The following is a 13725-nucleotide window of genomic DNA, read 5'->3' as shown; positions in this document are numbered from 1 at the left end:
AATAAAGAGATTGCACTCTAGTATTTGTAGGAGGCGAATTGAAAAATATTATTTCTTTTGTTTATCATTTTTACAGTGCAAATATTTGTAATAAAAATAATATAAAGTAAGCAGTGTGCACTTTGTATTGTGTTGTAATTGAAATCAATATATCTGAAAATGTAGAAAAACATCCAAAAATATTTAATAAATTTCAATTGGTATTCTATTGTTTAACAATGCAGTTTAAACTGTGATTAATTACAATTAATTTTTTATTGCAATTAATTTTTTTGAGTTAATTGCATGAGTTAACTGCGATTAATCAACAGCCCTAATTTATCACTGTGTTAAGTCACACAATCAATTAACATTTTACAAAGTGAACAAAAGCTCTAGTCTAGAGAAGGCCATAAAATATGAACTTAATCCTGCTCCCAATCCAAGTCAATGCAAAAAACTCCCAATATCTTCAGTGGTACAGGACTGAGCCCTACATCAAAGAAAGAGAACTGTATTTCACTAAATGATATTGGCTACAACGGTATATCAAATGGGATAACATCAGACTTTTCCCTTGAATAGAAAGGCAAGCCAAAACTGCCTATTAACTCCTTTTTCATCTTGCTGTAGCACTAGTGGTTTCTAAAATAGGGCAAATCCACTTATTTAATGAAATTCAAATAGCAAATGAAGATCACAAAAATATTTCCAGATCATCAACCGCTCCTTTTTAACAACTGCAACATCACAGTCCCCATGTATAGACAAATTTGGAATGATCTCAGACCACAAAGTAAATTGGCAAAAGTCTGAGATACTCCCACTATCTCTTGTTTGTTTTACTAACTGGAATTTCAAATGATCTCCTGCAGGATTAATACACCTAGGCTTTCAGCTAGCTGTCCAATCATAAAATCTAATTAAAATGAATCTACAGTCACCAAATGAAATTAATAGGAAGCAGGTTTAAACCAAACAAAAGGAAGTATTTTTTCACACAACACCCAGTCAACCTCTGGAACTCCTTGCCAGAGGATGTTGTGAAGGCCAAGACTATAATAGGGTTCAAAAAAGAACTAGATAAATTCATGGAGAATAGGTTCATCAATAGCTATTAGCCAGGATAGGCAGGGATGGTGTCCCTAGCCTCTATTTGCCAGAAGCTGGGAATGGGCAACAGGGGATGGATCACTTGATAATTGCTTGTTCTGTTCATTCCCTCTGGGGCACCTGGCATTGGCCACTGTCGGAAGACTGTGGCTAGATAGACCTTTGGTGGTGGTGGAATCTCCTTCCTTTGAGGTTTTTAAGATCAGGCTTGACAAAGCCCTGGCTGGGATGATTTAATTGGGGATTGGTCCTGCTTTGAGCAGGGGGTTGGACTAGATGACCTCCTGAGGTCCCTTCCAACCCTGATATTCTATGATTCAGGTTATCCTGTTTTCAGCAAGGCTGTCAATCCTACTGCAGGTTTCAGAGTAACAGCCGTGTTAGTCTGTATTCGCAAAAAGAAAAGGAGTACTTGTGGCACCTTAGAGACTAACAAATGTATTTGAGCATAAGCTTTTGTGAGCTACAGCTCACGTCATCGGATGCATCCTACTGTAAAATCTCACAGAGAACCTGTGTCTGAAAACCTCAATAAGGCACATTTTTAATCACGTAAGGGTAAGAGTCTGAATTAAAACATGCCCTTAGCTCGAATGGTGGGCAAAGAGGTCACAAAAGGGAATCTTGATCACAAAACAAGAATAGTATGATGGCAGAGGGTTAAAAAGAAAAGTGTGCACAAGAATTTCTCTCATTCCACCTCAGAAAATAGGCTCTTAAAGAAACGAGAGAAACTTTCTGCCTGCTCTGTATATTAATTTCAGTCAACATTTTTTTCTCTCCTTTAGATGAAGGATGTTTTCTTCTTTCTCTTTTTCCTGAGTGTGTGGCTCATTGCCTATGGTGTGACGACTCAAGCCTTACTCCATCCTGATGACAGCCGAGTGGAATGGATATTCAGAAGGGTGCTTTATCGTCCCTACCTTCAGATATTTGGGCAGATTCCACTGGATGAAATAGACAGTGAGAAATTGTTTTTTAACTGATCAGACTACCATAGAATAAGTACCATTAATCAGAGCACGGGTATCCATACTGGGGTTGTCACTTTCTTATCTTTGTCCTGTAGGAAAAAGTCTGCATGTTATGATGTAATGACATTTTGCACTGCAATATCTGGATGTTATACTGTATATTGTCAAGTTGTGCTGCAGCATTAATGCAGGTCTTCTCTACACAGTTAAACTGAGTTAAGCCTGGTCTACGCTGGGCGGGGAGGGAATCAATCTAAGTTATGCAACTTCAGCTACCTGAATAACGTAACTAAAGTCGACGTACTTAGATCTACTCACTGTGGTGTCTTCACTGCGGTGAGTCAACGGCTGACGCTCCCCCGTTGACTCTGCCTGCACCTCTCACAGCAGTGGAGTACAGGAGTCGACAGGAGAGTGCTCGGGGGTCGATTTATTGCATCTAGACGCAATAAATCGACCCCTGCTGGATCGATTGCTGCCTGCCGATCCAGCGGGTAGCATAGACATACCCTTAGTTAAGCTGGTGCAAACCTTGGGTTGATACCTTATTTCAATGACTTATTTTATTAAACCTGTTCCTAATTGACTGAACCTAAACCCAAATAAGCCTAGTGTAAACTGAAATCAGAGCATTTACACAACCTTTTGCACCAGTTTAACTAAATCAACTTTAAGAAAAATCACAGCTTTAGTTAAACCAGTGCAACTTTGCATGTAGACAAGTTCTTGTACTTCAAAGTCACAATCAGGAGGCAGCACCACCTTACATTCACAGTGAATTATCCAAAATTGAATGAGGCTGGTAGCTATATGGTCAGGCATTTCAAACAATATACAAAAACAAACCAATTGACCTACCAGAAATAGAAGTACATGAACATAAGAGCACTATTGTGGCATTACCCATGGAGAAACAGAGTAAATCCAGAGTAGGCCATATTCTAAGGAAGTCTGATAGAATGCTACAGAATCCTCATTCTCAGCAGTGCCAAACATTAACAATATTTAAATCCAAATCAAGCATGAGGAAATAGAGGTGATCCAAGAGGTATAATGGAATAAACAAAGCAAGTCAGCCTTTCCTCACATTCACTCTGTTTATTAGCAGATGAAATGATGTCTTGGAGAAGCTGTCAGAGACAGCATGAAAGTCAAGACAGCAGGTTCCTGTGGAGAGTTTTCTCTTGTTAAATGCATACCCAAGAGGTGCCAGCTAGGAGGCAAGAGTGTGGGAGATCACAGCTGCTAAAACTAACTCAAAACTAATTGATAAGAGATTAGAAGATTTAAAGGACAGGCTGGGTATGATAGAAATGACAAGTGCAAGTATCTATTTGCAGGATTCCTGAAAGAAAATTGAAGTTTGAGAACTTGCTTAGATGTTCAATAAATAACAAAAGAGCTTCAAGCACGTTTTCCTGAAAGGCGAAATTCCAAGGTGGTAAACATTGCTGAGGCACTCAGAGGGGGTTTGTTTAAGATGAAGAGAATAGTCAATAGGGCTCAGTAGACTCTGAAAACCTCTTTTTGGACATCTCCTAATGGCCAGTTGTGAAGGCCATCTTGGCACTGGAGGAGCAGCAAAGATCTGTAGCTCTGACAATTAAGTCCTGCTGTAGCTGCATATCCCTCACATTTCTAAAGTAAAGGCACATTATGGATGTGTATATTGAACCCACACTAGAAACATTGGCTCTTTGTTACCTTCTAGTCCACCTAAAAAGCTGAGTCATCTGCTGCTTTCAGATGAAGGAATTATTCCTGTAGCTCAAGCAGTAGAGAGTCATTCTTCTAAGAGCTGAAGCTACAAACCTGGCTCTTGATGTAAGCACCCTCAGTGGGGCTTGAAGTCTAGTAAACCTGATACATTCAGAATGAGTTTCCCCAGGTGGTTACATCTAGTAGAGATTATATCTCATATTAAGTAATCAATAGTCACTGCTTTTGATTTGTATCTTAACAGAAAATGCATTGTTTGTTGTCTGAGTTTCTCATTCTTAAAAGAAGACAGGTTAAGGGATGCTAATTCAGTCGTTGTTCACACTCTACTTATCTATGACATATAGTACCTCGAACTTCAAGCATAATGTTAAATTCCTGAGCAAAATCCATCAGCTTGATGGCAAACAAACTGAGAGGCTGTCATGACCATTTTAGTGATTAAACATGGCAGCAGAACACACTGAGTATGTCCACCCTGCCATTTAAGGTATAGTTGTAGGGGTAAGAAGACCCATGCTAGCTTTAATCTGGCTTGCACAGGTGACAATTATAGTGAAGATCTGGTGGCATAAATTAAATCTGAATGGGATGAACAAGCCCACCAGGGATGCTGGATACGTAACTCAAGTTCCTAGCTTGCACCAGGCTTTGTGCCACAGTATCTTCACTGCTTCTGCTATTTGTACTAGCTCAGTTAAAGCTAGTGTGGGTATACCTACCCACGCTACAATTACAGCTTAAATTGCAATGTAGACGTATAAAACTATTGTTTTATTTCCTCCTACCTCCCGCCATTTGCAGCATCTCGCATGCGTCTTCAGAACTGTACCTCTACCCTGAAGAGTCCACAAGAAAATTCACCATTATGTTCTAATACCTATGCCAACTGGCTTGTCATACTTCTGTTGGTCATTTTCTTATTGGTCACCAATGTGCTACTTATGAATCTCCTGATTGCAATGTTCAGGCAAGTGTCAATTAATTAATTCTGAGATGGGGATTGTGGGGTGGGAAGAGAAGGGTTATTAAGAATGCATGCATACATATACATAAATGCTTATCTAAGCATTTTGTCTCTATTAGCAATTCTACTAATTAGTGGTAATCTTCAGTTTGTCCTTTTATGATCACACAGGTTTTAATTTCCCCTCCCCCTTTCACTATCTCCCTCAAAGGAAAAAAAACCAAAAGAAACGTTCTCCTTTTTACCAAAAAAAATCAGCTAAAATCTACATATATACAAATCTGCAGGTGAAAGCAGCTGTAAACCTGGCAGACTTGCCCCTAGAGGATCCTCTCATAGGGGAATCCCTTGACTGGTTTAGGGGCCGACATAGTCCCTTGAAGTCAATGGATCTGTGCTGATTTACACCAGCTGAAGATCTGGCTCAGTATGGTTGCCTGATATAGGTTTGGTCTACACTTAAAAGTTAGGTTGGCATAGCTATGGAATGTGAATTTTTCATGGCCCTGACCGACATAGTTATACCAAGCTAACTTTTAAGTGTAGACCAGGCCACAGCCTTACTCTGGCAAACTGCAGTTACCACCTTTAAAAAGGCTTGTGTCTTATTGTCTACTGTCTGAAGGCAATTACTGCAAATAATGTAATCTCTAATGAGGTGCACATACTTTATCTTTTATTTTAAAGAGGAACAACGAGAGAGTGATGGCAGTGGGGTGGCATTCACTCAGACTGAAGGGAAAATGATACTTTTGATTTTTTAGCAATGAATTTTAGGATTATGGGGGGAAAAGTTTAACATACTTTTTTTGTTTGGTTAAAGTTATACTTTTCAAGTTGTTCAAGGCAACGCAGACATCTTCTGGAAATTTCAGCGTTACAACCTGATTGTGGAATACCATGGCCGTCCAGCCTTGGCACCGCCATTTATCATTATTAGCCACATGCATCTGATTCTCCGAAGAATCTTTAAAAAGATGGAGCACAAAAAGGAACATCTGGGTGAGTTGTTAACAAACAGCTAGCAACCAGGTGATTCAGAGGAGCCTGACCACAGGTGGTGAATAAGAAACAGAGGAGAGCAAATAAACTTTCAAAAAACAAAAGCTTCTGTTTTCATTGATATGTCTTTAGTCATAAACAGTGTGCGAATACATATGATTTATAATCTCGCTTCTAAAATAAGAGGGTTTAGAGTTTTCCACAAGGCATCAACTTTTCTTTCTACAATATAATTAAATGGCCACATTTGTACTTTTAAAGGTGAGTAAATAGGCTGGTAATAATGTTTTTAAATTGGAGAATTTTAATGAATAAGCTGCTATTTCTGTTATTAATCTGCTTCTGAATTTTAGCAAATAGTGTAAAGGGGGGCATCCTTAAAACCATGTATGGGTTCTACTGTCTCCAGTGGAATTTCCCATTAGAGAGCAAAAGAGGGAACATTGCCAGAAATGGTAGCATCTTTATTATTTTTAAAGGTAGATATTTTTATATGCAGTCACTATACTTCAACTTCTAATGCTCATTTTGCAGTGTCCTCTATTAATAAAGAGTGCATACAATTTAATAATATTTAATGTTTCTCCTGTAGTAGACCCCTCCCATTCCATTTGTGCAGGTTGCCAATGTGCTTTGGAGTAGAATTCCAGGTGGTGGGTTTGACCTGTGATGCTCTAAATTGTTTTGGGACCTGGCTCCCTGAGAGACCACCTCTCCCATCCTTTGGCGTACTGCTGTAGTCAAGGTCAGTAGTGCCACGGTAGCTGGAGCTCTGTCAAACAGGAGGGGGCTGCTTGCGGAGCATTCTCTGCAAGAATTCTCTTTTGAATTCACTCCTTCCCCTGGTGGGCCAGAGCCCAGAGAAGTGAGCCCTCAAGGTCCATTTTTTACCCAGGCATTTGTGGAAGTTGTGTGAGCTGTCCACTGCATTTAAAATGTTGTTATGAAATTAAAGGATGTCCAGTTCCCCAGAGGTTTCCATGGCCATCTATTTGTCTTTATAAATCAAATAAATAAATGCATTTATATTTGAGTATTAGGAGGCTGAGCTTATGATGTTTTATTTGCAGTGCTTGAATACTGCTTATTAATTATTATTATAGCCTAGACAATAAAGTGCATTTGAACCCAGATCTCCACAGGTTAAATCCCATTTAAATCATGGAAGGAAATGGACATTGTATAAAAAGACTAAACATTTAACAACTGGCTGCATGCAAAATTCCACTGTTGAAATAGCAATACTATATACTAAACAAACCTGAAAAAACAGATTCCTCCTCCTTTTCTGTTGCTGTTAATGTAACTGAAACATTGTTTCTTTACTTTAAAACAATGCTCAAACCATACAAGAGAGACTAGTATCCATTGTTTCACTGTCAGTGGTTGTATGGCTAAAATTGCAATGGGGGGTTCGGGGGTTATAATAGAAAGCCTGACATAAATTTCAGCTAAAGTGATCAGCACTCACACATCAAGAGCAGGGTGTTGAGTTTGTAAAGGATGTTAGGAGCTGGGGAAGTACCCAAGTTTGGTAGTACAGGATAATGGCAGTAGAAACAGAACAGGAAACGCATGGACCAAACAGGGAGAAGTGAGCAGAGTTATTTGCAATAGGAGAACATCTATCAAAGTGAAGATCCACAAGATGGTAATTAGGCCTGTGCCTTTGTATGGCTCTGAATGCTGCACAACTGAGGAACAGACCGGAGCAAATCTTGAATACAGTGGAAATGAAAATGTTGAGATGGATGCCTGGAGTTACAAGGGCGGACCATGTTTGGAGCAAATGAATTATGGAAAGCGTAAAGGTGGTACCAAATACAGAAAAGCTGAAGGAAATCAGGCTTAGATGGTTTGGGCATGTGAAAACAAGATCATATAAGACTATATAGGAAACAAGGTGTTAAACTTAGAAATGGAGGGTAACGGAAGGGTTGAAAGATCTGTAACTAGAGGCTTGGATGTTATACAAAAGGATTCAATTAGCTGCAGACTTTGAGGAAGTGCTTCAAGACAGACTGGAGTGGAGAAGGAATCAAAGAGTCAACCCCTTATAGATGGGATTAGAGCGAGAAGAAGAGGAGTTAGGAACTAAGGAAAGGTATTTAGACTTTCTCTTTGTAGAACCTTCCTCCCAGTTCTTTTGATCATTTCTGCTCTTTCTCCCTAACACCTTTGAGCCTCTGCGTATTTCTGGGCTTCCTGCCTTCAAAGTAAAACCTCAAATAAGTAAATGAAGGACTGGGCTTCTGACTGTCCTGCCTCTATTTCTAACTGCCAGTCAGCTCACTCCTCTCTTGGAGTCTTTCTTTTTCCTTCACTGCTATTTGGGGAGCATCGGTAAGGTCTGACGGTCAATGAGTAACCAACCTAAAATATTTGTTAATAGCTTAGAACTGCAGTATTTGTGCATCAGTAAGCCTGGGGCATTCATAAAAGCAGTCTTGAATGAGGTCACATCTGGGCTAAGGAAAGACAGTTTTTTAGAAAGGTCAACACCCTTACAATGAAGAAATGACTCTAAACTTTGCAATTAAAGGAAAACTGGTAAGGCACAATTCTTTACACTATAACCTGACACTTCTGCCATAGTACATGCACAATTTATCCCCCAAATTTTAGCATGGCAAACCTGCAACTCACTAACCTTCCTTCCTGTACACACACATCTCTTCCCCCCCCGCCCCCAACACACATACGTGTTTTGATAAAGGTGTGTTTTTTATGTCTTTTTCCACAGAAAGAGATCTGCCAGACAGCCTGGATCAAAAAATCATAACATGGGAGGTGGTCCAAAAGGAAAATTATCTTGCAAACCTGGAACAAAAGGAAAAAGAAAGTAACGAAGAGAGACTAAAGAAAACATTTAACAAGTACATTTCTATTCATCTTTCAACACTTCTGAACCTGCTTTTTGATGCAGTGATCGGTGAACTTTGTTGCTCTGAAGGTTTGGATTAGGGTTGCCAACTTTCTAATTGCACTAAACCAAACACCCTTGCCCCACCCCTGCCCCGCCCCATAGAATCATAAAATACTAGGGTTGGAAGAGACCTCAGGAGGTCAATCTAATCCAATCCCCTGCTCGAAGCAGGACCAACACCAACAAAATCATCCCAGCCAAGGCTTTGTCAAGCCGGGCCTTAAAAACCTCTAAGGACAGGTCTTCACTACCTGCTGGATCGACGGGTAGTGATCAGTCTATCAGGGATCGATTTATCGCATCTCATCTGGACGCGATAAATCGATTCCCGAGCGCACTCCCTGTCGACTCTGGAACTCCAGCTCGTGAGAGGTGGAAGCGGAGTCGATGGGGAGTGGCAGCGGTCGACTTGCCGCCGTCCTCACGGCCAGGTAGGTCGACCTAAGATACGCCAACTTCAGCTACGCTATTCGCATAGACCAGTGTAGACCAGGGCAAAGGATGGAGATTCCACCACCTCCCTAGGTAACCCATTCCAGTACTTCACCACCCTCCTCGTGAAATAGTGTTTCCTAATATCCAACCTAGACCTCCCCCACTGCAACTTGAGACCATTGCTTCTTGTTCCGTCATCTGCCACCACTGAGAACAGCCTAGCTCCATCCTCTTTGGAACCCCCCTTCAGGTAATTGAAGGCTGCTATCAAATCCTCCCTCACTCTTCTCTTCTGCAGACTAAACAAGCCCAGTTCCCTCAGCCTCTCCTCGTAAGTCATATGCTCCAGCCCTCTAATCATTTTCGTTGCCTTCCGCTGGACTCCCTTCAATTTGTCCACATCCCTTCTGTAGTGGGGGGACCAAAACTGGATGCAATATTCCAGGTGTGGCCTCACAAATGCTGAATAGAGGGGAATGATCACATCCCTCGATCTGCTGGCAATGCTCCTACTAATACAGCCCAATATGCCATTGGCCTTCTTGGCAATGAGGGCCCACTGTTAACTCATATCCATAATCTGGAAATGCTAAAAGAACAGGCTTTTACATGGTACTTTAACCGTGGTTCTTCTGATTCTGGCCATGTTCACAGTTAGGGGGAAGGTGAACCCTGGACTCAGGAAGGCTAGCCCCAACCGAGCCCACCCCTTTTGCCCAAGGCCCCGCCGGAGCCCAGAGGCCCTTGCCCGCCCCTTCCCCAGCCCCTGGCTGCCTGAGCTCCACCAGCCCTGGAGCCCCGGGTGGCATGGCCCGCCCGCCTCAATCCCAGAGGGTGGGCAGCACAGCCCCCCCGCAGTCCCCAAACACCAGGTGGGTGGCGCGAGCACCAGCTCCTGCCGCCCGGAGTCCCTGCCTGTGAGTGAAGATCTTTGACTTGCCTCTGATGAATACCACTGTAGCCGAGTGGTCTGAGGATATGACTTGAAGTCAGGAACTCCTGATCCTGACTTTCACACCGGCTCCCCATTGTTATCACAAGGGAATTATTAATCACATTTATTGCAGTAGTGCATAAGGACCAGTCAAGAAAGGGGCCTCAATGCACTAGGTATTGTACAAACAGAGTAACAGAGACCCTCTACCCCAAAGATCTTACAGTGAAAACAGGCCTGGGGTGGGGGAAGCAGTATAACAAACAAGGGCAGAACAATATGATTGCAGCAAATGTCATGTTAGTTCTATAGTGTTTTTTAAACCTAGCTGAGTCTCCATTTACACCACATGAAAGGAGGAGGAGAACATTATCTGACAGGACTATTGTAAGGATGAGTTGATTTTTATATAGCATTCTGAAGATGGGAAGTACTAAGTTATTATCCAAAAGTATACCACATTATTTTAAGGGAGAAGTAAGCTATACATGTAAAGCAACACCTAAGGCAACATGAGTAAGCCTTCTTTGGGGAGGCATTTAATAACATGACTCAAATGCAGTATCTTGTGAAACTTTCATATAACTATTATTGTGAAAGATAGCCAGCATGTTGCAAAAGTTTCATTCAAACTTCAGTTTTGGCATAAGCAGACCGCAGTGAAATCAATTAGCTATGCTGTCTAATGGTTTTGCTTTGAGTGCTCTTTCCAAACAAGCCTTGGCCTAATTTATATCATAGCCAGAGCCTAGAACAGCCTACTTGAATATGCAGGGGAAATATCTTCCCCTCCACCTAATCTATATCAAAAAACTGCCTGATTTGATTGTTTATTCATAATAATTTAGAACAACTAGATTATTTTTACTTCAGAGGCATCAAAGAATCACAGACTTACTTTAGAACTGTGGCCCTGAGAATAAGCAAGATGGACAAGCAGAGCCAAATAGCTCTTATAGCAAACAATAAAAATGCATCTAATTGCCTCCTAAAAGAGCCTTTTTTTGATAATGCCATTGTTAGTTTTAAATATTGTAAATTAGGGATAAAGTTACTGGTTTGTGGGGTCGGGGTTGTTGGGGGGTGGAGGGGAAGAGAGAATAAGTAAGAACCAGTTTTAACCTCTCAGCTCCTGATCTGAAACAGAACCAGAAACTTTATGAAGTTGGTAAAGGTTCAGATAAATACCACATTTTCGGCTTTCTACCCTTGCTGGTGGCTGGCAGTAATTCTGGCTGTACTGAAAGGGCCATTCTCCTGTCTCCAAAAATCTCATCAAATCCATAGCTTCCCAAGAAGCATAGACCAGCAACATATTTCTGGACCCCTGAGTGGCAGAAGCCCCAGGCCAGAATACATTAGATCCAAACCCAGCAGTCAGTAAGAACCCTCCCATGTAGATACTCAAGGAATATCACCAATGAAGGAAGAGATTTGAAAGAGCTGAATTCAGAAGAGGGATTTAGAAGTCAGGGGACCCTTTAGGGATTGCGTTGAGGCATATGTGTGTATAGGGTGAAAGAGAGGAAGAAGCTGTCTGGGGAAAGGGCCATCGGGTGAAGTGGGTACAGACAGGGAGGCCTAAAATAGTTTGGATACATTCGCGTGAGCTCAGAAGAAGCTTTTGGACTTCATGGGGGAAGGAAGAGCTAGCATGGATATTTTGCGGTTTATTATTACTAATTAGAAGTATGAAACTAGTTTCTGGAAACAGAACACTTCGAAAAAGTTCCAAGAAACAGCTAGTACTTCTTCGCTGGTGATAAAAATATTATAGGTGCAATCCTTCCAAGTTCTGAACTCACATGGGGTGCTGCTGTGGAAAGAGGGATAAGGAATTACAGCTGGCTTTACACCTTCCTGGATTCCTGAAGCAGTTGGAAACTGAATGGGTCATGGCACAAGTCCTAGTAACCTAACGACTGCTTTAACTCATGCCAGTATATAATGATTCCCTAGGGGCAATTAGCCCAGTGAGGACTGGCCAGAATGCAATGTACTCCAGCCCTACCCCCTGCATTCTCACTATACCCTCTCTCTATGCCACAGGGAATCCCCAAATGACCCTTTAGGGCAGGCTTCTGGGTGCTTGGTCCTACCTCAGCAGTGCAAAGCAGGCAGAAGTGGGGCTGTGCGTCTAGCTCTATGTCTGTTAAGAGTTACGTAGCTGTAATTTGCAGATGTCTTTGCTCAGTACGTGTCTCTGCTTTATTTGTATTAGGGTGGACAACCTGTCTAAATATTTTAGTGGAATGAAAGAGCAAGAGAAACGGCTTAGATCTCTAGAATCACAAGTAAGTAACACTTTTTATATACTTTGTTGAGCTTTTGCTAATATTCTCTTCATTTTTTGTTTGGACTGGACCTTGACCTTCTCTACAAGGAGGGGGTGGTGTTGACATGTAGGCCTTAGCTGGTTCACTTTACATTACAACGGCAAAAGGAAAGAGGATTCTGTCACCATTAGGGCCCCTGGTGGCCTTATTGTTTATTTCTGTGGAAAAAGAGAGAGAGAGAGAGAGAGAGAAAATCTTCACTGGCCAGCCAAATGTTAGAGACAAGGGGGAGGGTAACTGCATTTCTCTCATTCTGCTGGTCCTGCCACACCAACCTCTCCCTCCAGTGGACTGTTCTCTTGAGGTAAATGCCGGTTCAATTCTCTTCAAGTAGCTTTCTGCCTAAACCTAACCCTTGAAGCCCTCCATTGAACTGTTAAATCTCTTAACAGCAGTCAAGTGACATTCAAAAACCCATGAAACTATTTTCCAGTCTTTGAAAATAGGGAAACTGAAATCACTTCCATGCAATCAAAGACCCTATGGAGCAGTTTAAGCAAGGGGACAACACATGGGCATCAGCTTTTGGAAAGTAAGATTTGATCCACGGATCTCAATGGTCACTCAAAGTGCATATTGATAAATCCAAATTCTACTGTATATAAAGCATAAATGCCATTTCCAGCTGGTTTAAAAAAAAAAAAAAGGCTCATGCCTGCAGTGTTATCCTAAGGCTGAATATCATGGCTCTGAGAGAGATAAAAATTAACTATTTAGATATAAAAAAAATCCAACTGCCAGCCAGTGTCATATGTTAAAATTCTACATAGTTTATGAAAATGCCCACATCCGCTGACATAAGTTATATTTTCACTGATATGATCTACACTGACTTGTTAGCATATTGAATTCAAGACATTTCAAAGAGATATTCTAACCTACAAATATGCCACACTAATAATACAAGGAAATTCCATCTTAAGTTTCTGATGACAAGCAGCTGGTGTTTAAATAAACATTAACATTTGTAAAACAGCTTTAAAATGTTAAGCACTATCCACGTACTAAGTAGTACATTTATTGTTTTCCATGTCACTAGAGCTCCCCAGTGGACTTTTGGCCTTGTGACTTATCTTATTACTTTTATTGCAGAAATTTTTTTCAATACATTTTTCACTGCTCCTTAAAAATACTCTGTATTCAATAAACAATGTTGACACCACATGTAAAGCTAGATGGCCAAATTCAACAGCAACACTCAAGAAATATTTTAAGCTAGATACATTCAGCCATCTGTTTTTCTGGTTGAAAGTTTGTGCCACCTACAGATGATATCTGTGTATATATAAGAATAGAAATGTAGATATTTATGGCTCAGACTATTTGATTAAATAGAAATG

At 41.0% G+C, this 13725-nt stretch overlaps 1 protein-coding gene across 1 annotated transcript in view; it reads left to right on the top strand.

Annotated features, from left to right (window-relative positions):
- The window catches only part of TRPM5 (transient receptor potential cation channel subfamily M member 5), a 54933-nt gene that overhangs the window by 39574 nt on the left and 1634 nt on the right, over positions 1-13725 (top strand). The window contains exons 18-22 of the mRNA XM_077819948.1: positions 1881-2055; positions 4590-4755; positions 5576-5754; positions 8498-8630; positions 12271-12343. Coding sequence (XP_077676074.1) covers positions 1881-2055; positions 4590-4755; positions 5576-5754; positions 8498-8630; positions 12271-12343 — 726 coding nt within the window. The remainder of the gene's footprint in view (positions 1-1880; positions 2056-4589; positions 4756-5575; positions 5755-8497; positions 8631-12270; positions 12344-13725) is intronic.

This window comes from Eretmochelys imbricata, chromosome 6, assembly GCF_965152235.1.
Source record: "Eretmochelys imbricata isolate rEreImb1 chromosome 6, rEreImb1.hap1, whole genome shotgun sequence".
Classification (NCBI taxonomy): Eukaryota; Metazoa; Chordata; order Testudines; family Cheloniidae; genus Eretmochelys; species Eretmochelys imbricata.
This window is presented reverse-complemented; position numbering and strand designations above follow the sequence as displayed.